The sequence below is a fragment of the Panthera onca genome, chromosome C2, assembly GCF_046562875.1.
Source record: "Panthera onca isolate mPanOnc1 chromosome C2, mPanOnc1 haplotype 2, whole genome shotgun sequence".
Lineage (NCBI taxonomy): Eukaryota > Metazoa > Chordata > Mammalia > Carnivora > Felidae > Panthera > Panthera onca.
The window spans coordinates 65,802,767-65,827,945 of NC_138347.1; the positions used below are offsets into that span (position 1 = coordinate 65,802,767).

Here is a 25,179-nt window from a genome sequence, read left to right on the forward strand (position 1 = left end):
AAAGTTTAAAAGCAGGCAAGACCAAAGTATATTTTAGTTTATATAGTAAAATTGTAAAACTATATAATAAACAAACATGGGAAATAAAAACTAAAATAAAAAACATGGGAATATTTGTTAGAAAAATCAGGTATGGATTATTAAACTCAACAGAGAAAATATAGGAGGGATTATAACCAGATTGGGGCATACATAATTCCTTTAATTGTTTTTTTTAAAACCTTTTTAAAAAATGTTATTTATTTATTTAAAATATGAAATTTATTGTCAAATTGGTTTCCATACAACACCCAGTGCTCATCCCAAAAGGTGCCCTTCTCAATACCCATCACCCACCCTCCTTTCCCTCCCCCCTCCCCCCCAGCAACCCTCAGTTTGTTCTCAGTTTTAGAGTCTCTTATGTTTTGGCTCCCTCCCTCTCTAACCTTTAATTCTTAATATGAGTAATAATTACATGATATTCACTTTATTATTGTGCTTTACACTGAATGCATTTTAATATATTTCTGTATTATGATATATTTCACAGTAAACGAAATGACATTTAAGAAAAATGCCCACATTTGAATCACTATTTGCTGTGCAGTCCCCCTCTATTTATTCAGTACTTTGTTAACACAAGACACAGTCCTAACTCCCTACAAGTTGGTAAGAATGCCAAAAGAAATGAGAATTGAATGATGTCCAATTAGTAAATGCAGACTGCATGGACAGAGATCACATGGACTTATCAGCCATTTGGTTAACTTTCCAATAGGGGCTAAGCAAGAGAATTCCAGTTACAAACTATAATGAAAAGACAGCATCCTCCCTGAAGTGAATGTTATAATTCTTATGTGTTTTTTATTATAACCTAAGGTGAAGTAAATCTGTGAAATACATAATAAAACAGCTGTGAAACATGCCATATATACAAGTTTGCTTAACATACAAACTTTTAATAATTTATTTAATGTGAAAGCAAGAAGGTATATTGTGTGTGTTTTCACTCCTATATCTTCTCCTTAAATTCCTATCTCAGAGCCACTCATATCTAAACATTTGCCCAAAATTTTATATGTATTTTTTTCAGTGAAAACCCTTTTCCTTTATACCAACTCCCCAGATTCTATGATTAACATTTTACTGTGTTTGGTTCATCACACTTCCATCCATCTATCCACACATATATAAATTCACCTTATTTTTTGATACATTTCAAAGTCAGCTGCAGACATTAGTACACCTCAGCATATGTGTACTGGAATTAATTACGGTTCAATATTTATGACTTTTACATAAGTATTTTTCTGTGTATTTCGAATCTTCTTTCAATATACAGAGTGTATATATGTGCAAAATCTGTTATCACACTGAGAAATAATGTTTTAGCAAATAATGATATAAAAAAGATTCTTAATTATAATTATAATTGATGGTCAGAGTTTAAATGTGTCCTTTACTTTTAAAATATGTGTATTTGTGACTTCTAAGAACCTAGTTACTAACCAGTAAGTGGAATCACTGATCTATTCACTATTGGTTAGTTAAAAGCAATTAACCAAATAAACTAGTCTGTTACCACAAAGCAGCAATGGAGAACTTCTTATCCATGTTATGGCCACATGATCATGACTCACTGAGGCCATTAGATGGGGAAACAGAGATTCTAATGTCATAGGATTTTCTATGTTTAACTTCTCTTGCCAAATACTCAACTACTATAATATTTTTCTATTCTTTTTATTTTTTTAAAAATCTTAAACCAGGTTCTCCCCAGGTTGGCTAAAAGAGATGGAAACTAAATGGGAAATCCCATAGAACAAGGGTCAGCAAACTTTTTCTATAAAGCATCAGAGTAATACTTCAGGCTTTGTAGGTCACAGAGCCTCTGTCACTACTCAACTCTGCTGCTGTAGCAAAATGCAGCCATAAACAAAAGTTTATTTACAAGAATAAGTAGCAGAGTGCGTTTGGCTCCTGGGCCGTAGTTGCCAAACTCTGACCTCTTCCAAACAGTTTTAGAGATGAGAAAAAATGAGGCCCAGAAGGAGTACCTTTTCAGGTTAAAACTAATTAGAAGCAGAGTTGGGCATAATTCAAATCTCATCAGTGGCAAAACAATTTTAGGAGATGGTATCAAAGAATCCATTTATTGCACTTGATTGGAAGACAATATTTGTTTCTAATTTTGGAAGCCGTGAAAGATGTTGATGCTATTAAGCATGAACGCATAGTGCTGGAAAAAAAATAATATTTAAGACATTCAAGAAGAACTAAGTGGCCAATATTAGGTATATCATTTCGAAGAGGGCATGAGGGTAGAAAACAGGTTTGGTAGTACTTGATGTACAGGTGCTTGGTGGATGCGACAGTGTATAACAGGTCGAGCAAGATGAAGGAGAAGAGCACTAAAGATGGCCCATGGGACACAAATATATAGGTAAAAGGAAAATTTAAAAAGAAAACTGAGACAGAAGTCCAAGAGACTAGAAGTCCTACAGACAATGATACCATGGAGGCCAAGGAAAGTAAACATTTAAAGGACAGAGAGGTAACTTATGACACAATTAGCTCAGCTAAAATAAAGCCCAAAAGGTGTTTAATACATCTGGCTGTGAAGAGACTTCCCTTCTGACCATGGTGAGATCAACCATGAAAAGAGGAAGCAGACACAATCATCTGAAGTAAGTGGAGACAGCATATGTAAGTTCTCCTTTCAAAAGGTCCATGAGTGAGGAAAAGGCGAGAACAAAGAGAAGAAATATTTATTCAGCATTCAGTACATAGAAAGCTCTGCGTGAGGGATTATCAGTTTTCTTTTCTCATTTAAACTTTATAAATATTTTATTACCCATTTTACACTTAAAAGAAACCTACAAGTGATGGCGGTAAACCAACTTCTCAAAGCTACAGTTTGTCAGCTGTAAATATGGGATTCAAATACATGTGTAGTTGACTCCCTAAAATGGTCTACCTAATATTAAGGGAAAAAACAAGGAAAAGTTTTTTTTAAATAATTCAAAAAAATCATTTTCTTAAACTCTAATGATTATACTATAAAATGAAGTCTGAATCTCTTTGAGTTGTGCAGGATATACTAAGATTTTATAAGATCACAAGGCTATAATTAAAAGCTAAAAAAATAGAATTAACAATAAAAAATGATTTAAAGTAAATCTACCCATATCTGGTAATTCAACTTAATAAAAACAATATCTTGAACAGTTAATATAGATCTGAGGCAACAGAAGAATTATATGAAGAAATGTAAGCATCTAATTAGCTAAACAAGATTAGAAAGTTTAACAAACCTCAAACTTTGATAAATCACTTTCAGACTTCTTTAATTGTAGATTCTCGCTGTAAATCCTATGCTTACTCATGTCTAACTATATTTGCAATACCAAGCATTCAACTTTTAGTATTTTTGCCTGCCGTGATTATTTCACATGTATAAAATCTTGCTTGGAATGTTGAACAGTGGGTAAGTGCCATATTATGCATAGTTGTGCATACTGTAATTTTATTGCAAGAATTTTTAATTGCAAAGCCTAACTTACAGAAACTATTGTTGTTATTAAATTGTTTGGGGAGCCATAACTGCTTAAAGGTGGTCAAGTGTAAACTAAAAGCCTTAAGTAAAGTAGCACAATTTGTATAATTTTGCATCAGTAGTTCAATAAATTTGGAATGTCATGCAAAGGTTTGCACTATTTAAAAGTAAAAAAAAGGGGCGCCTGGATGGCTCAGTCAGTTAAGCAAGCATCTGACTCCTGATTTTGGTTCAGGTCATGATCTCATGGGTCATGGGATTGAGCCCCATGTTTGGCTCTGTGCTGATGGCGCTAAGCCTGCTTGGGATTCATTCTCTCTCTCTCTCTCTCTCTCTCTCTCTCTCTGAAATAAATAAATAAATAAAACTTTTAAAAAGGTAGAAATTGTCAGACTCTATAAAAAAAGTAAGTATATGTTGTCTGTGAGAAACTTGAAATATAAAGACACATAGCTCAAAATGCAGAAACTTATACCATGCAAACACTTATAAGAAAAATGGAGTGTCTACGTCAGAAAATGGAGACTTCAGGGCAAGGAAATTAAACTAAAGACGGACATTTCCTAACGACAATATTAATTTTAAGACTATACTTGAATACCATGTATAGACAAAAATGAAGAACACAGGAACTCTCTTATTTGTTGGTGGGAGTGAAAAACAGTAAAACTGCTTTGGAAAACAGTTTGCTAATTTCTTATGAAGTTAACATACGCTTATTATATGACTGGCAACTTCCGTCCTTTATAGATACTTTCAAGTCCTTTCTTGAAAAGAAATATGCATATGCCTGCAAAAAGACTTGTAAACAAACATTCATAGCAGTTTTACTTGCAACAGCCAAAAACCGAAAACAAGTCAAATGTCCATGTACAGGTGAAGAGATTAAAAAAAAGTGTGTTGGGGCGCCTGGGTGGCTCAGTCGGTTAAGCAGCCGACTTCGGCTCAGGTCACGATCTCGCGGTCCGTGAGTTCGAGCCCCGCGTCGGGCTCTGTGCTGACAGCTCAGAGCCTGGAGCCCGCTTCAGATTCTGTGTCTCCCTCTCTCTCTGCCCCTCCCCTGTTCATGCTCTGTCTCTCTCTGTCTCAAAAATAAATAAACGTTAAAAAAAAAAAAATTAAAAAAAAGTGTGTTCTAATAGAATATACCTCAGCATAAAATGGAAAAAACAGGTGATATAAGCAACAACACTGATGAATCTCAAGAACATGATGTTGAGCAAAAAAAGATACAAAGGAAACATACATTCATAATAAATTATAGACAAGAAAAACAAATCTGTACTGAAAGAAAGCAGACCAATGGTCATCTGAGACAGAAGATGGGGAACTAACTGCGAAGGTGCATGAAGAGAAGGATCAACTGTCTTGGTTTGCCTGGCATACGCTGGAATATTTACTCAGCCCAGGCTGTACACAGGAACACTTTTGGGGTGACGGAAATGTTCTAAATCTTGACCTGGACATGGTTATATATATTTGTCTAAGCTTATTAAACTATATACTTACAACAGCTACATTTTATGTAAATTACACCTGGATGATGTTGACTTGAAAAGTAAAACAGACCACTATGTAATTTGTGATACATTTACTACACTAAATATAACCAGATGCTTATCCTTATCCTCTGTTAAGGCCAGCATCTAAAGTGTCAGAGTAGGTACCAAACTCTACAGAATTATATATAATATATACATGGTCTTTAAGAAAGCAAAGGTATGGGGCTCCTGGGTAGTTCAGTCAGTTAAGTGTCTGACTTTGGCTCAGGTCACGATCTCATTGTTAGGGAGTTCAAGCCCTGCTTTGGACTCTCTCCTGTTAGCACAGAGCCCGCTTCAAATCCTCTGTCCCCCTCCTGCAAGCACACGTGTGCTCTCTCTCTCTCAAAAATAAATATTTAAAGAAAGCAAAGGTAAGACAATCAAGAGGCATTTAAAATTTTGTGCTCAGCCTCTTAAGTCATTCATTCATTCAAAACATTTATTGAGTTCCTATCTTCAAAGAGCTGTAGGGCAGAGAGACTTCTACAATCAGCAAAGATCAGTACAACAAAATAAGCGTAGATACATGTGTGAGATGAAAGTGCTACCCTGCTCTAGAGGAAGGGGAGGGGGTTCAGGAAAGAGTTCTGGAAGGAGAGACAAGAGCTGACTTTACTTAAAGAGTCTAGGAAGCAAATGAGTCAGATGCGCATTCTATGCATGATAGGTGTGAAGTGGAAAACAGCCTGATTTGGATAACAGTAACAGCTGAATAGGAACAGAGACTAAGAACTGGATAATGGAGGGACAGCAATGTTACAGGCTGAAAGGTAAATGACAAATTATGAAGAGCAAAGATTCTAAAAGCATCACTATCTGCAATCAATACAATAAACACAGAGGACATTTAACTGACTATCCTATTTCTATTTGAGTATATCTTTAGGTTTTATATTCAGTTTTATTATATACAGAGTATATATTTCTACCTGATACGCTAATAGGAGTATATTTCTACCTGATTTACTCCACCTCAATTATATAGTTGGAATTTTTCAAATTATATAAACTGAGCCTTTTCATTTGATAGATTAAAAAAGAATGTTTGAAATGAATCTTATCAACTCTTTAAAATTCCCTTGAATTTTAAAAGATAGAAAAATATTTTTCTCCAAAACTTTTAGATTAAGGACATACGGTAAGAAAAAAAATAACTCTTTCTGGGTTTCCTAAAAACTGAGTTCTGCCATGACTTAAAGGAAATGAAACTACACATAAATGTTTTATGTACTTTCTGTAAGTATGATAGTTCACACAATTAAAAAAGGGGGGAGGGGAGATGTTAAAAATTATCACACTACTGTTAAGAGTATATGTATTCTGTTATCTATTATTAGAATAAGACCTCTCCATTTACTGTAAAAAAACACCTTTTGTTTGGCCCACCATCCTAGATCACGACAGGTAAGGTGGTGAAAGGATCCAAAAAATCAGAGATTAGTCGGCCACATTGGGTTGGGAATGCTGTTCATGATTAAATCAATCACTTCACTTGCACCCAGGCCCATCCACATTTGTTGTACCATTTTCTCACTCATTTAGCTACATATGTACCCAGACACTGATAAATATCAAATGAGGACTTGTTATTTATTTCTTCAAAGAAAGAAAGCCAAGAATCATCTGACTAAAGTATGATAAGCAGTTCTTTCACAGCTTTATTTTTAATAGCTCAACAGCAGAGGTCGCCAAACTTCAGCAGCAGAATGCTGCATGTGCAGCCTTAACAGCAAGGGTGAAGTAAAAGAAATCCTATTACAGTTTTTACTCTTCTGCTTAAAATCCTGCAGTGGCTTCCTACTACCTACAAGCTAATGTGGTCTGGCGATGGCCCATAGCTCCAGCCTTCTCTGTCCCAGTAAATTCCTATCCTAGTATACCCACCATTCAGAACCTTAAGTTCAAACCATAAACACGTAACAGACCCAATTTTACTAAGCGTCTTTGCCCAAATTCACGCACATGTCCTCTATTTCCTTCTAAAGGGTCCTCTAAAAAGGTGAATACCTTTCCTTGCTTCAAGATTCAGCTCAAGAGTTACTTGTCCCATGATACCTTTCCAGAGAGCACTCCCTCCAAATACAATGCTGCCTTTGTACTCTGCCCAGACTTCTGGGTAATACCCACCTTACTCCATTGCCCTCAGTTATTCCCCCCTTCCTCTTAGTCTCTGAATTCCTTGAGAGCAAGGACTCTCTGTGTTCTAGCCCAGCACCTAATAAAAACATTAGTAGTAGTTAAAGTGGTATGCTCCCTGAAAGATTAAAGGGGCGCATGGCCAGGCCTATTATATAATAAAGCTTTTTAAATAAGTGGATAAAAATTGAATAACCTAGAGGCAAGAGAGATTATATGTAGCATGGCTGAACAATCAAACATCTTCACTTCTTTTCTGCAAAAAAGAACTGTTTTCCAGTTTGGATAACTCTCAGGTTTGGCTGCCTACACCATAAGCTTGACAAATGTCTCTAAAACTAGAAAACATGTCACTGAGCTATTCTATTTCAAACTATCAGTATTCTAATGACATTGGAATTACTACTTTACATTTGCACTCCCAGAAAACTTATGTAGATTTTATCCAATATCTGCCTCTTCCCTATAATATATGATTGAAATTTTCATATAAGAAACCCTTGTCTTTATGGTGCAATGTTTCTCTCTTAGGGTTTTCTTCCAATTTCCAAAAGGCAAGGAATAAAAAGCTGTAATAGCAGTACAAATTTTTAAATTCCATTAGGAATTTCACTGAAAAGGGCAGCAAGTTGTCATGTTATTTGAACAAAACTATACGATTTGGCTAGTTTAAATTTTCAGCCTAGGGAAGGTGAGCTAGTGTAGGAGGGTTCCTTTATGTCTCCATGCTCTAGTCCATTCACTCTTGTACCATCTGTCAGTTGATCAGGTGCCAGGGGGTAGATGGATAAATATGAGAAGTCATCTAGAGTCCTTTGCAAAAATATGATCAGAGTAACAACAAAGCTACCTTATCAATCAATAGTTTCATAAGTAGATGCACTCATTCTTATCTTTTTAAAAAATATCGTTATTGAGATATGCTTCAGATATCATAAAATTCACTCCTATATAACTCAGTGGTTTGTTAGTATATTCCCAGAGGTGTACAACAATCACTGCCATCTAATTTTATAATATGTTCTTTACCTCAAAATGAAATCCTGTACCTAAGAACAATCACTCTCATCCCCACTCCTCCCAGCTCCTGACAACCACTAATCTTTCTGTCTTTATAGATATTTATTCTGAACATTTCATACAAATGGAATCATATAACATGTGGATTTTTGTGCTTGACATTTTATCTGTTCATTAGCTGATGGACATTTAAAATGTTTCTACTTTTTGGCTATAAATAATGCTACTATAAACAAGTATATACAAGTTTGTACACATGTACAAACACAGGTGTGGACATGTGTTTTCAACTTTCTGAGATACAGACCTATGAATGGAATTGCCGGGTCATATGGCCATTCTATGTTTAATATTTTAAACATAGTTAACATATACAAATCATTTTTGGTTTGCACCATTTTACAATCCCACCAGCAATGCATGAGTGTTTCAATTTCTCCAGATCTTCAACACTAGCTATTGTTTGTCTTTTTATTCTAGCCATCCTAGTGAATGTGATGTAGTATTCATTGTGGTACTAATTTGCATTTCTCTAATGAGTAGTGATGTTAAGCATCTTGTGCTTCCTGGCCATAGGTATCTCGTTAGAGAAATGTTTATTCAAACCCTTTCCCCATTTTTTATTGGGCTGTCTTTATTGTTGAGTTGTTAGGAGTTCCTTATATATTCTAGATATGTCCTTTATAATATATATGATTTGTAAAAATTTTCTGCCATTTTGTGGGTTTTTAACTTTTTTGAAACACAACAGTTTTTAATTTTGATGAATTTCAATGTATCTACTTTTTCTATTATCACTTGTGCCTCCTGTCATATCTAAGGAACCACTGCTTAATTGAGGGTCACAAGGATTTCCTTCTAAGAGTTTTACAGTTTTGGCTCTTGCATTTAGGTCTTTGATTGATTTTGAGTTAATTTTTATAATATGGTATGAGGTAGCAGTTCAACCTCTCACTCTTTTGTGTATGGATATTCAGTTCTAAGCTCTAAAAAGACTATACTTTCCCCACTGAATTGCCTTGGAACCCCTGTCATATACCAAATGACCATAAATGTAAAGGTTTACTTCTGGACTCTCAATCCTATTTGATCTGTAGAGTTATACTTGTATCACCATGTCTTTTTTTTTTTTTTTTTAAAGCATAAAATATACAACGTAGTGATTTGATGTGCATATACATTGTGAAAGGATTCCCACCATCTAGTTAAGTAACATCTCCATCATCACACATTTTTCTTTTGGTGAGAACATTTAAGTTCTACTCTCTTTCCCAATTTCAATGAAATAATACAGTGTTATCAACTATAGTTGCCATATTTTACATTAGATCCTCAGACCTTACTCATCTTACAGCTGAAAGTGTACCCTTTGCAGCCTTTCCTCATTTTCCCCCACTCCCCAGCCCTTGGCAAATACTTGTCTACTCTCTATTTCTAGACTTAGACTTTTTTCTTTCTTTTTTTTTTGGATTTTACATATAATTGATACCATGCAGTATTTGTCTTTCTCTGTCAGGCTTATCTCAGTTGGGATAATGCCCTCAACGTCCCTCCATGTTCTAAAATGGCAGATTTCCTTCTTTCTTATGGCCAAATACTATCCCATTGTGTATGTACTTGTCTTGATAACTACAGCTACATAATAAATTTCTAAAATGGGAAGTACAATTCCTCCATTTCATTCTTCTTTTTAAAGACCGTTTTGACCCTCGTTCTTTATTTCTTGAATAAAACTTTGTACTTGGAAATAAGTCTCCTCCTTCCCCCTAAAAAGGGAACTATTGTTTTGCAAACTACTGAATGTAAGTAAAACAGTCATTCTTGGCTGATACATATTCACAGGCATCAAAAGACCTTTTTTTCTGGGTGAATCTCAACTGAAGTAGTATGCTCAACAAAGAAGTATAAAAATAGAAAGGGGTGGCAGGGGTGTGTTTGTGTGTGTGTGTTGGGGGTGGTATCAGAATCTGTTCATAAAAAAAAAAAAAAAAAAAGAAACCACTTTATTTTTTTAACTTTAAAAATAGCACACCCCCTGTGGCGCCTGGGTTGCTCAGTCGGTTAAGTGTCCAACTAAGCTTGGGTCATGATCTCATGGTTTGTGGGTTCGAGCCCCACGTCGGGCTCTGTGCTGACAGCTGAGAGCCTGGAGCCTGCTTCGGATTCTGTGTGTCTCTCTCTTTCTGCCCCTCCCCTCCTCAGTCTCTCTCTCAAACATAAACATAGAAAAAAAAAAAAAACTTAAAAAAATAGCACACCCTCTTTGAGTATGTAAGCATTTTATTCACACAACATCCAACTCTTGCTTCGAGAATCACTAACACTATAGTTCTTTGTAACATAATCAACCAAGATTTTTTCATGTTTTCCTTGCACCATATATATCAATAAAACACAGCCTGTGTTTTATAAATATGATATAGCATTTAGTATGCTTTTATAAACTATAAACCCTCTCCATGATTCCAGAGTTTCTTCATATTTTTTTCACAGCTCAGCTGTTAAGAATCATTGCTCTCAAAACTTCTAACCTTTTGCTTAAAAAGGAAACACAGAGTTCTTCTCAGTAAAAACATCAGTCTTGAAATCAGGGTCTGGACTATGAATACTGTTAACTTGACAGATTTCTCTCCCTGTCCCATCTCTCACCTGCCCCTTTACATACTTTAGAGATTATGCCAAACACAAATAATGCAACTGTGCAAAAGAATGTGCAGTTGATAAGTAAAGGGTACTATATCCCAAGAAGAGTAATCCTATGAATGGTCTTTTGACTCAGATTCTACAAAAGGACTACCAGTAAATTAGTTTTGAGGTGACAATGTCATGAAACTTCATTTGTGTGAAAATATCTCTTTAAATAAAACATATACTGGCAACTTATTAAATGATCCTACACTGGTTGTTTTGGAGAAAGTAAAAGATTTCAAATGAATGCCATTATTCTTAAGTCAAAAGATGAACCAGGTCACATTGCCAGGAAGCCACTTTCTATGCCTGGGCACACATACCCATAGTGTACAGAGATTTAGCCAACTATGAGTAAGTTACTATATAGCCAGTAAAATTTCATAGTAGTAAGTTAAAACGGATGCTTCTTCTGGTCTATGGAAAACATTATTTAATGTAAAAAGGCAGATGAGCAATACATTAAAATAATTACTTTAATGCCTTCTTTATCCATTCACTTACTTCAAAAAATGTTTACATCATATTGTATGTGTAATACCTACACTGCAGGCGGTTACTACAAAGCGTAACCATAGTTCCTTGCACTAGCTTAGGGATATTTAACCTACGGTTCCTGAATGAGCTTAGAAAGCTCAAGAATCACCCGAAATTATATGTAAAATTCTGGTATGTACGCATTTTTCCGGAGGAGAGTCCACTGCTAGAATCAGATTTTCAAAGTGGTCCATGATCCAAAAGTTATTAAAAGTTGCTGCTCTGGTCAGTAACAAACATGGAAAAATTTAAACAATAAAAAATGAATTAAGCAAATACTCTATATATTACATATTATATATATATGTATATATATATTTATACACACACACACAAGTAACAGTGTATACCACAATGTATAATGGGGTGTACTTACATGTTCTGGAAAGTGGAAAAAGAAGACAGAATTAAGTTTAATATATTGTCCCTGCAGTCTGTTAACAACAAAAGAGCTCTATTACATAAGAAATTTTACCAGGTAACATAGTTTTAAACTCCAAATGCATATTAGTAAAGACACATCACGGATCCATCAAAAATCTTAGGAAAATAAGTACCTTTCATACTTCTTAAACTCTGATTTAATTAATATCTTAAAGCTGTGAATGAGAGACTATTTGATAGAGTGTTAGGCCAGCAAAGGAGAGTGTACACACATAGGTGTTGAACAAGCCATAATATGGGAATAGGATAACTGAAAATCTAAAACGTTTGCTAAACAAAGATGGTGAAAGTTAAGGTTGAGCTATACTTGAAAGCAAAGAAATCCACCATTGTAACTTTGATTCCTTTAGATGAAGCACAATTAGACCTAGTCCAAAGACATCTCAAACTGATTTGGTGTATTCATCACAATAAAATTTAGGAGCTTTTTCCTTTAGTTTGTGGTCACGTTTCTTTTTTTAACAGTAATATATGATAAATATGACTCAATTGGTTCTGGATATCAAGTTAAAATTAAGGATCATACTTTTCCCCCAGAGCTATAAAATTCTATAAGCAGAGGACACCAATTTAGCTAAAGATGAATCAGACAAAATTTTTCTATCATCTAACTTCTCCTGGATATGGTGGTGGTAATCATCGTAACAATCACCATCACCACCACCACCACCACCACCACCACCACCATCATCATCATCATCATCATCATCATCATCATCATCATCTTCCTAGGATTAATGTAAGGGTTGATGTAGTAATGTATGTAAAGTGTTTAGCTCAGTGGCTGGTGCAGAGTAAAGTCTCAACGAGTGGCAGCTTTTGTGATTAGCAGTAGTTTCCCAATATTTGAAAATGCAGATTTTGAGGAACCAAGAAATCACTGATCTCTTTGTCTAAATTATATTACAACCATCAGTCAAGCTGGAAGACCAGGAAAACAACTGTTTAGACAAACATTTATAACAAAATGGGTTCTCTTAACTGTTTTTGTTTACTAACAAAAGATTCCAGCACAATTGAAAACATCTGTTTTCCTAGTTTCTGTGACTGCAAAAAAATAACAATTGTTTCAAAAAATCAACATCACAGAACAATAAAGAGTGAAAACCTTCTCCTTTCCCTCTTCCCTTAATCCCACTCTCCACTGCTAAATCTTTTTCCTTCTAAATCTTTCTCTACGTACAGGCATAAGAAATGAGGTCCACCTACTTAGCTGTAATCCCATAATCAAAAGATTATTTGTATCTTACTGTTTCCTATTTTCAAATTTCTCAAATAATGCTTCTACTTGAGGAAAGATTTTATTAGCTCTTATCTATGGAAGAGCTACCTACACAGATATCTAAACAGTAATTATTGCTAAGAGAAATTAAACAATTTAGTAAAGTTGTTTTATAAGATAAATCAACTTTAATTGCCTCACAATAATTTTATTACTGCAAATAATTTAAGTATCTATATGTTTAATGTCGTGTTTTTCTAAAAGAAATATATCCAAATTAAAAAGGCTAGCTACTAAAACTATGGAAGCCCCATTGAAATTCTATCAAGAAATAGGACTCTGACCAATTCTGCTCTAAAACTCTTCCATTAGGGAGCAATGGCCAAATTATTACAAAGCATAAGTAAACATTTATGTAATAAATAAAAGGATATCTTTAGGAACATTAATTCATTTAAAATTTGAAATTCTACACAGTAATTGGTTTCTTCCAAACTTTTAGTTTTTTGAGATATTTTTTATTTTTTAAAAATGTTTCTTTATTTTAGAGACAGAGAGACAGAACACAAGCAGGGGAGGGGCAGAGACAGGGAGACACAGAATCCGAAGCAGGCTCCAGGCTCTGAGCTGTCAGCACAGAGCCGGATGCAGGGCTCGAACTCACAAACTGTGAGATCATGACCTGAGTTGAAGTCAGACACTTAAACGACTGAGCCACCCAGGCGCCCCAATATTTTATTTTTTAATATTTATTTAGAGAGAGACCGGTGAGGGGGAGGGGGAGGGGAACAGGCGGGGGGGGGGGGAGGGGGGAGAGAGAGAGAGAGAGAGAGAGAGAGAGAGAGAGAGAGAGAGAAGAGAGAACGAATCCGAAGCAGGCTCCGCTCTGTCAGCACAGAGCCCAACACGGGGCTTGTTCTTACAAACCATAAGATCATGACCTGGGCCAAAATCAAGAGTTGGATGCTTAACCAACTCAGCCATCCAGGAGCCTCTTGTAATATTATAATCCAGAAACTGAGCTCTGCACTGAAGTTCACCTTTCCTTACTTGAAATTTATAGTTTAGAATTCGGAGGGGGATAAGAAACTATTAGTAAAATTTACAGCACTTCCAGGTTCAGAGCTTCAGAGATTGCTTCAACTTCAATCCATTTGGGGAGTATGGGGTAAATTTGTCATTTATATAATGTAATAATCAAATCTTTGAGAAGCCAAAAATATCATGTAATTTCTTTTCAAGGAAATAACATATCGCATTGCCTTCATTATGCTATTCTTTTCAAAACCAATTATGTAATTCAGAATATAATCATACAATAGAATCTACGCATTTTTAAAAGTCACTTAGTCAAAATACACTTCTTGTGAGAAATGAAATGAGTTATTTGGTAAAAAAAAAAAAAAAAGTCTACAAAACAGATGGCATTTTTGTTTAAACATATATACGTCCAGAAAAGGATATCAAAATATTTATAGAAGTTGTTTTTCATGATGTGCCAGAACTGTAACTGCTTTTGTTCTTTTCTTTGTATTTGTGTGTCTGTGTATTCTCAGTCTCCTGAACTGAGCATAGAAAATACAGTATAATTATAAAACAAGTAATTGGCATTAATAAAAAACTACCTTCTCCAAGTCTTCAGAAGACTCTTTTCTAAAGAATTCTACTGCTATGACTGACAGCAGAGGTGCCAAAGGACAATGCTATGTCACGGAACCTGTGTTTGTGAAACTCCTGGTAGAGATTTTCCCCAAATATTGTATTTTTTATCAGATAGCTGAAACCACATCAGATATTTTTCTCTCTTTTTTTTTTATTATTTATTTTTGAGAGAGAGAGAAACAGAGTACAAGCAGGGGAGAAATAGAGAGGGAGACACAGAATCTGCAGGCACAAGGCTCTGAGCTGTCAGCACAAAGTCTGATGTGGGGGTTGAACCCACGAACCATGAGATCATGACCTGAGCTGAAGTCAGACGCTGAACAACCCCCTCCTCCTGACAGGAGATATTTCTTGAACTTATCTTAAGTAGTATGTTAAGGAGGAATTTGACGGGGAAAAAAATCTTAACTGAGAAGTTCTTGACAGAATTTCTCTTTTTATAAGTATTTTGAAGATCCAAGCATTTCTTGATATTCAGAAATTAACTGGCATAATGAATTGCTGATCTAATGGTCCTATGTATGAAACCAACCTCAGAAAGTGTTCTTCACGCTTAGAAATGATTTTTCAAGACTTTCAATTCCATTTTCCTTTATACTTTTAACTTATTTGAAGATAACATACTTGGATTTATTCTAAATATTTTATAAAAGTCTTCTTATTAGAAGGTAGGGAAAGAGGAGATCTCTCTCTCTGCCCCCTTCACTGCTTGCATGCATGCACTCTCTCTCTTTCAAAAATAAATATTAAAAAAAAAGAGAGAGATGAAGTTAGCTCAGTTTATAAAACTCTGTTACTCATGCTACAAATTACTGGTATGAGCATCTGAGTCAACAAAATTTAATAAACAACACATACAACAATCACAACTTTTCTTATTAATTCCTAGATAATTCCAAATTCATGAATGAACAATGGTCTTGCAGCTTAATTCAACTTAAATCTTTATTGAAAACTATTTTGATGCCATTGGCTAATAAAACATAATGATAAAGAAAGTCCCTATTCATTATAAAATAATGTGGCAAGTCTATCACATAGAAAATATATGAAATTTGCTGTATGATTGTTCATTTTTTGCATAAACTCAAATCCTGAGAGAAGAGTATTTATTTTACTGGCGGTCAGCTACCTCCAGATACTCAAAGCAATCATAAAATTTTAAAGGGAGAAAATAGAACAGATTTTTATAGATCCCCTAATTATCATAAGGATTCATTACTATATTATCTCAAAAAAACTGAGAAATGAATTGGGCACCTATAAGATCACTTTCATAGAAAATTCAAATCTATTCTTCTTTTTAAATTTTTTAAAAATGTTTTTATTTATTTTTGAGAGAGAGGGAGTGTGTGAACACGAGCAGGGGAGGAACAGAGAGAGAGGGAGACACAGAATCTGAAACAGGCTCCAGGCTCTGAGGCATCAGCACAGAGCCCAATGTGGGGGCTTGAACTCATGAACCACGAGATCATGACCTGAGCCGAAGTTGGACACTCAACCAACTAAGCCACCTAGGCACCCCTCAAATCTATTCCTTGAAGCCCTGATTAGCAATACTGACAATATCTGTTTAAACTATAAAATGTGTTTAATAACATTTAACTTTAAAGGCTAACCAACACAACTTGTTTTCTGATTTACAACTTAGATCAGGAAAACTAGAGAAGTTACATCAGAATTAGTTATGAATTTTTATGTCAATGAAACATCACGGATATCCAATATTTAGCAAACAAATATACAAGATCAACAAGATTTTAGGGCTGTATTAAACACATACACAAAACCTATACAATGCTTATTAACCTCCAGGCAGTAAGATTTAGTACATACTACTCACACATACCACAACACAGTGTCTATTAATCTCAATGTAATATATAACTTCAGGTCACCAAGTAGGTAGTAAACTAGTACAGGGTCTTTATGCTTAAAACTGTAAAAGGGATCAAGAAGCTGGATATTCCAAAGTGCCCCGGGATCCTAATTCCTTTATCTCATATCACCTTCAAAACATCTATAGACAGTGATCGTGGAACTACAGTAGGGTTGTGACTATGTTCCTTACATACAAATGCAAGATGACAAGACAACACATATTTCAGAGTTGGCCTACAACTACAAATTGATTAACTAACACTTAAACAAATAAGCCCTATATGAAAATGAAAAGTCTTAAACCATCAATAAATAACAAAGTAACAGTTTCTACTAAAATCTATTAAATAAGCACAAACCAATACTAGGTGAAAAATGAATTAAAAGGACCATAATGGTGGTGATAAGAAAAGCTCTAGATACAAAGATTTATAAGATATGATGGCAAGCATGAGACAGGGACTTATTACAGAAGGCCACTTAGCTTCATGACTAATTTCATTTGTATCGTATATGAACTGAAATCAATGACAAACAGAATAAATTATCACAAGATTCTAAACTATAATCCATAGGAAAATGACATAATTCTAATAAGCTAAACATAAATGACAAATAGAATAGCAATATGCCCAGAGAATTATAGTATGGTGAGCTCAAGTACATCAAGTGAAAACCTGGGGATAAAAGAAATGCTGAATGACTGCACTATAGTATGGTCGAACTAAGGCCCAAACTCTTGTTTTTGTGGTCTATGAACTAAGAACTGATTTTACAAATAATCATTTTGATGACACAGATATCAATTTGATGATAGGGAATACTAACTTTTAACTCCAATGAAGAGAAATGTTATAGCCCTCCCTCAAAAGAACTCCATTCCTCTAAAAGAACTCCATTCCTCTAATTAGTAGCCTTGTATTACAAAAAAAAACTATACTCAATTATTAATATATTTTGATGTTCCTCGATGAAAAACTTGAAGAAATTTGTTTTCTCTTCTTGCCTATCTCTATGACATCCTTGATTTGTGTTTTAGCCCACTAAGCCTAAAATATTGTATCTAGCCCTCCAAAGAAAAAGTTTGCCAAACCCTGTATTGGAATATTAATTTGAATAATGGGGAATGAACTTTTCTGAAACAAAAAAGACCAAATTATTTGAACTCAGATCTGAGTGTAATGTGAGAATCAGAAAGGAGCAGATCTGCTGAACAAAGGTTAAAATTTAATGTGGAACTGAAAGATGGTTACCCAAAAAAGACTGCATATACCACAGAGGTTTCAGGTGTAAATCATAAAAAATATGGATAGTTAAGAATATTCTTGATCACACAGTAGTCTCTTCAACCATACTCACAAAATCACCTTATCAAAAGTAACATATTTTTATAGAATGAAACGCAAGGATTTTTAAGTAACAATCATAGTTCTGTGAACAACTGGTAAAAGCTACTGAGGAGTTATGGCTAAGCAAATAAAAACTAAATTCAAGCTATCTAGATACAAAGCAGATTGGGTTCCAAAGTAGTGATTTGATATTGGAAGTCTTTAAGGAAACACTGCAAATCCATCCTGTCAGGAATGTAAGTAAGATGGTTCTTTCACTGATTGGAGAGTTGAACTACAAGACCCCTGGGGAGATTTTCAATTTTACATTTTTAAGAAATATTTAGAAAATCAAGACTAAAACCCAAAAGACAGCAGGTACTGCTGCTTTGAACAAACTGTAACCTTAGAATGAAGCTATCTAGTGGTGTAAATATATAGACACTAGATTTTTTTTAAAGGGGGTGGGAAACTTAAGGTCTCAAATATTAAAAACTCTTAAAAATTACATTTAAAAACTCAATTAAAATCTCAGCCCTACTGTTCTTAAGACACAATATTAATTTCAAGATAGTAATATTTTAAATCTAGTGTTGGTAATAAAAGTGCTGATAAGATCTAATAATTAAAATTATATTAAGCCCATAAGTCAAAATTCTACTTCTATCAAAGGGAGATGACCCAAATAGATAAACACATGAATGAAAATGGAATGATTACAACCAATCCCTCAGAGATACAAACAATTATCAGGGAATACTATGAAAAATTATATGCCAGCAAATTGGACAACCTGGAAGAAATGGACAAATTTCTAAACACCCACACTCTTCCAAAACTCAATCAGGAGGAAATAGAAAGCTTGAACAGACCCATAACCAGCGAAGAAATTGAATCGGTTATCAAAAATCTCCCAACAAATAAGAGTCCAGGACCAGATGGCTTCCCAGGGGAGTTCTACCAGACATTTAAAGCAGAGATAATACCTATCCTTCTCAAGCTATTCCAAGAAATAGAAAGGGAAGGAAAACTTCCAGACTCATTCTATGAAGCCAGTATTACTTTGATTCCTAAACCAGACAGAGACCCAGTAAAAAAAGAGAACTACAGGCCAATATCCCTGATGAATATGGATGCAAAAATTCTCAATAAGATACTAGCAAATCGAATTCAACAGCATATAAAAAGAATTATTCACCATGATCAAGTGGGATTCATTCCTGGGATGCAGGGCTGGTTCAACATTCGCAAATCGATCAACGTGATACATCACATTAACAAAAAAAAAAGAGAAGAACCATATGATCCTGTCAATCGATGCAGAAAAGGCCTTTGACAAAATCCAGCACCCTTTCTTAATAAAAACCCTTGAGAAAGTCGGGATAGAAGGAACATACTTAAAGATCATAAAGGCCATTTATGAAAAGCCCACAGCTAACATCATCCTCAACGGGGAAAAACTGAGAGCTTTTTCCCTGAGATCAGGAACACGACAGGGATGCCCACTGTCACCGCTGTTGTTTAATATAGTGCTGGAAGTTCTAGCATCAGCAATCAGACAACAAAAGGAAATCAAAGGCATCAAAATTGGCAAAGATGAAGTCAAGCTTTCGCTTTTTGCAGACGACATGATATTATACATGGAAAATCCGATAGACTCCACCAAAAGTCTGCTAGAACTGATACATGAATTCAGCAAAGTTGCAGGATACAAAATCAATGTACAGAAATCAGTTGCATTCTTATACACTAACAATGAAGCAACAGAAAGACAAATGAAGAAACTGATCCCATTCACAATTGCACCAAGAAGCATAAAATACCTAGGAATAAATCTAACCAAAGATGTAAAAGATCTGTATGCTGAAAACTATAGAAAGCTTATGCAGGTAATTGAAGAAGATATAAAGAAATGGAAAGACATTCCCTGCTCATGGATTGGAAGAATAAATATTGTCAACATGTCAATACTACCCAAAGCTATCTACACATTCAATGCAATCCCAATCAAAATTGCACCAGCATTCTTCTGGAAACTAGAACAAGCAATCCTAAAATTCATATGGAACCACAAAAGGCCCCGAATAGCCAAAGTAATTTTGAAGAAGAAGACCAAAGCAGGAGGCATCACAATCCCAGACTTTAGCCTCTACTACAAAGCTGTCATCATCAAGACAGCATGGTATTGGCATAAAAACAGACACATAGACCAATGGAATAGAATAGAAACCCCAGAACTAGACCCACAAACGTATGGCCAACTCATCTTTGACAAAGCAGGAAAGAACATCCAATGGAAAAAAGACAGTCTCTTTAACAAATGGTGCTGGGAGAACTGGACAGCAACATGCAGAAGGTTGAAACTAGACCACTTTCTCACACCATTCACAAAAATAAACTCAAAATGGATAAAGGACCTGAATGTGAGACAGGAAACCATCAAAACCTTAGAGGAGAAAGCAGGAAAAGACCTCTCTGACCTCAGCCGTAGCAATCTCTTACTCGGCACATCCCCAAAGGCAAGGGAATTAAAAGCAAAAGTGAATTACTGGGACCTTATGAAGATAAAAAGCTTCTGCACAGCAAAGGAAACAACCAACAAAACTAAAAGGCAACCAACGGAATGGGAAAAGATATTTGCAAATGACACATCGGACAAAGGGCTAGTATCCAAAATCTATAAAGAGCTCATCAAACTCCACACCCGAAAAACAAATAACCCAGTGAAGAAATGGGCAGAAAACATGAATAGACACTTCTCTAAAGAAGACATCCGGATGGCCAACAGGCACATGAAAAGATGTTCAACGTCGCTCCTTATCAGGGAAATACAAATCAAAACCACACTCAGATACCACCTCACGCCAGTCAGAGTGGCCAAAATGAAGAAATCAGGAGACTATAGATGCTGGAGAGGATGTGGAGAAACAGGAACCCTCTTGCACTGTTGGTGGGAATGCAAATTGGTGCAGCCGCTCTGGAAAGCAGTGTGGAGGTTCCTCAGAAAATTAAAAATAGACCTACCCTATGACCCAGCAATAGCACTGCTAGGAATTTATCCAAGGGATACAGGAGTACTGATGCATAGGGGCACCTGTACCCCAATGTTTATAGCGGCACTCTCAACAATAGCCAAATTATGGAAAGAGCCTAAATGTCCATCAACTGATGAATGGATAAAGAAATTGTGGTTTATATACACAATGGAATACTACGTGGCAATGAGAAAAAATGAAATATGGCCTTTTGTAGCAACATGGATGGAACTGGAGAGTGTGATGCTAAGTGAAATAAGCCATACAGAGAAAGACAGATACCATATGGTTTCACTCTTATGTGGATCCTGAGAAACATAACAGAAACCCATGGGGGAGGGGAAGGAAAAAAAAAAAAAAAAAGAGGTTAGAGTGGGAGAGAGCCAAAGCATAAGAGACTGTTAAAAACTGAGAACAAACTGAGGGTTGATGGGGGGTGGGAGGGAGGGCAGGGTGGGTGATGGGTATTGAGGAGGGCACCTTTTGGGATAAGCACTGGGTGTTGTATGGAAACCAATTTGACAGTAAATTTCATATATTAAAAAAAAAAAAAAAAAATTCTACTTCTATCAATGCTCTGTTTGTACATGTTGATATTTACATATATTGAAAAAAATACAAGCATCATGTGCTCAACAGACAGGACATGGCGAGCAAAAATACACATAACTTATGCTTTTATTTGGTGTATATACATTTTAGTGATCTTAAGGCTTTTGAGTACTTTAAATAACAGATATAGCCTTGTTTTATGCATACGATATATCTAAAATACCTTTTATAGGATCATATAACAAAAAAATAACTCAATTAGAAACCAAAAGGCTGTGTTCTTATACTTCCTCTATACCTGACCCTGTTATGTGATCTTTTCCATTTGTGAAGTTTTCCCTGGGTGTTTGTGATATGGAGTCTTAGAATAACAAAAAAATTCACTGCATTCAAAAACTCTGATTCAAATTCTCACCTTGATTATTTCCACCAACTGATCCACACCACTGTCCCCTGGAAATATTGGTTGTCCTAGCAACAGCTCAGCCAACACACAACCTGCAGACCATACGTCTGTAGAAAAGAGAAAACAAGAGTTAGTAATGCGTGTAGCTTAAGATGCATTGGAAACTATTTGTATACATGTTCTAATTTCACATTGATCCCAGAATAAATATCACAAGCAAAAAAGTGTAGAATCCAAAACCGAGGGAAGAAAGCCCTCAAACCATCCCTAAAGTGTTAAATTTACCAAAGAGGAAACAAAGCTGATAAGAAAATTCCAACAAAGGGGTAAAGTCTATTTAATTATCAAATATCAGATGTTCAAATCTTCAACAACCAAGGCAGGGGATTACAGCCCAAACATAGGGCATGCTTATCTACTTATCATACTTTAAAATAAGTCAAAGTGACACAACCTCTGTACATTAGCAGTGCTTACAGAACAGCCACAAACAAGGGTTCAATCTCTTGTCCACAGGGTTTTAGGCCAATGCAAATTAGGATAAAAAATTTTAAACCTTAAATGGTTGGCTTCTGTGTTGTAATACAATTGACAGGAAAATGTGCTTAAATGTATTATCATTTTTAAATACAAATATATAGAGGAATGAATTGTATTTCATAAATCCAAAAAACAGAAAAGGAAGGAAAACTTCCAAATTTACTCTATGAGACCAGTATTACCCTGATACCAAAACCAGATAAAGAATCCAATTAAAAAGAGACCTACAGGCCAATATCCCTGATGAACATGGATGCAAACCGAACCCAACAATACATTAAAAAAAAAAAAAATTCAACACAATCAAGTGGGATTTATTTCTGGGTTGCAAGGGTGGTTCAATATTCACAAATCAATCAATGTGATACACCACATTAATAAAAGAAAGGATAAGAACCATATGGTTATTTCAATAGATGCAGAAAAAGCATTTGACAAAGTACAACATCCATTCATGATAAAAACCCTCAACAAAGTAGGTTTAGAGACACATACCTCAACATCATAATGCCATATATGAAAAACCCATAGCTAATATCATCCTAAATATGGGAAAACAGAGCTCTTCCTCTCTGGCCAGGAATAAGACAGGATGACCACTGTCACCACTGTTATTGAACACAATACTGGAAGTTCCAGCCTCAGATATCAGACAAAAAAAGAAATGAAAGGCACCTAAATCAGCAAGGAAGAAGTAAAACTTTCAGTATTTGCAGAATACATGACACCTTATAGAAAACCCAAAACTAAAAAAACTGCTAGAACTGATACACGAATTCAGTAAACTCACAGGATACAAAATAAATGTCCAGAAATCTGTTGCACTTCTATACATCAGTAATGAAACAGTAGAAAAAGAAATTAAGGAAACAATTCCATTCAAAATTGCTGCAGAAACCATAAGATACCTAGGAATAAACCTAACCAAAGAGGTGAAAGACCTGTACTCTGAAAACTATAAAACACTGAAGGGGGGGGGGGGGGGAAGCAGAAATGGAAAGACATTTCATGCTCATGGATCAGAAGAACAAATACCGTTGAACTGTCTATACTACCCAAAGCAATCTATACATTTAATGCAATCCCTATCAAAATACCACCAAGCAATTTCTGCAGAGCTAGAACAATCCTAAAATTTGTACAGAACCACAGAAGAGCTCAAATAGCCAAAGCAACCTTGAAAATGAAAAGCAATGTTGGGAGCATCACAATTCTTGACTTAAAGTTGTATTACAAAGCTGTAGTGATCAAAACAGTATGGTACTGGCACAAAAACAGACACACAGATCAACAGAACAGACCAGAAAACCCAGAAAAGAATCTACAACTATATGGTCAATCTTCAATAAAGCAGGGAAGAATATGCAATGGGAAAAAGATAGTCTCTTCAACAAATGGTGCTGGGAAAACTGGACAGCAACACGCAAAATAATGAAACTGGACTTTCTTACACCAAACACAAAAATAAATTCAAAATGGATCAAAGATTTAAAAGTAAGACCTGATGGGGCACCTGGGTAGTTCAGTCGGTTAAACGTCTGAATTCAGTTCAGGTCATGAGCTCACGGTTTGTGAGTTCGAGCCCTGCATCGGGCTCTGTGTTGACAGCTCAGAGCCTGGAGCCTGCTTTGGATTCTGTGTCCCTCTCTCTCTCTACCTCTCCCCCACTTGTACTCTGTCTCTCTCTATCTCTCAAAGATAAACATTAAAAAAATTTTTTTAATAAAAATAAGACTTGAAACCATAAAAATCCTAGAAAAGAATATAGACAATAACCTCTCTGACACTGGCTACAGAAACTTCTTTCTAGATATGTCTCCGAGGCAGGGAAACAAAAGCAAAAATCAACTATTGGGAATTCATGAAAATAAAAAGCTTCTGCACAGCAAAGGAAACAATCAACAAAACTAAACGTCAGCCTACAGAATAGGAGAAGATATCTGCAAATGACATATCTGATAAAGAGTTAGTATCCAAGATCTATAAAGAACTTGTCAAACTCAACACACCAAAAATGGGCAGAAGACATGAACAGACATTTTCCAAAGACAAACCGATGGCTAAAAGCAATATGAAAAGATGCTCAACATCACTCCATCATCAGGGCAATAAAAATCAAATCTACAATGAGATATCTCACCTCACACCTGTCAGAATGGCTAAAATCAACAACACAAGGTGTTGGCAAGGATGTGGAGAGAGGGGAACCCTATTGCACTATCGGTAGGAATACAAACTGGTACAGCCATTCTGGAAAACAGTATGGAGGTTCTTTAAAAAAAAATAGAGCTACCCTACAACCCAGCAATTGCAGTACTAGGTACTTATCTAAAGAATACAAAAATCCTAATTCAAAGGGATACACACACCCCAATGTTTATAGCAGTATTATCTACAATAGCTAAATTATGGAAACAGCCCAAGTGACCATCGACTAATGAATGGATAAAGAAGATACGGTATATTGGGGCGCCTGGGTGGCGCAGTCGGTTAAGCGTCCGGCTTCAGCCAGGTCACGATCTCGCGGTCCGTGAGTTCGAGCCCCGCGTCAGGCTCTGGGCTGATGGCTCAGAGCCTGGAGCCTGTTTCCGATTCTGTGTCTCCCTCTCTCTCTGCCCCTCCCCCGTTCATGCTCTGTCTCTCTCTGTC

General features: G+C 35.6%; 1 protein-coding gene across 3 annotated transcripts in view; it reads right to left on the minus strand.

Moving 5' to 3' along the window:
- Positions 1 to 25,179, minus strand: part of GSK3B (glycogen synthase kinase 3 beta) — a 197,383-nt gene that overhangs the window by 45,883 nt on the left and 126,321 nt on the right. For all 3 annotated transcript variants that reach the window (XM_060639879.3, XM_060639881.3, XM_060639880.3), the window contains exon 7: positions 22,000 to 22,097. In XM_060639879.3, the coding sequence (XP_060495862.1) occupies positions 22,000 to 22,097 (98 nt within the window). The remainder of the gene's footprint in view (positions 1 to 21,999; positions 22,098 to 25,179) is intronic.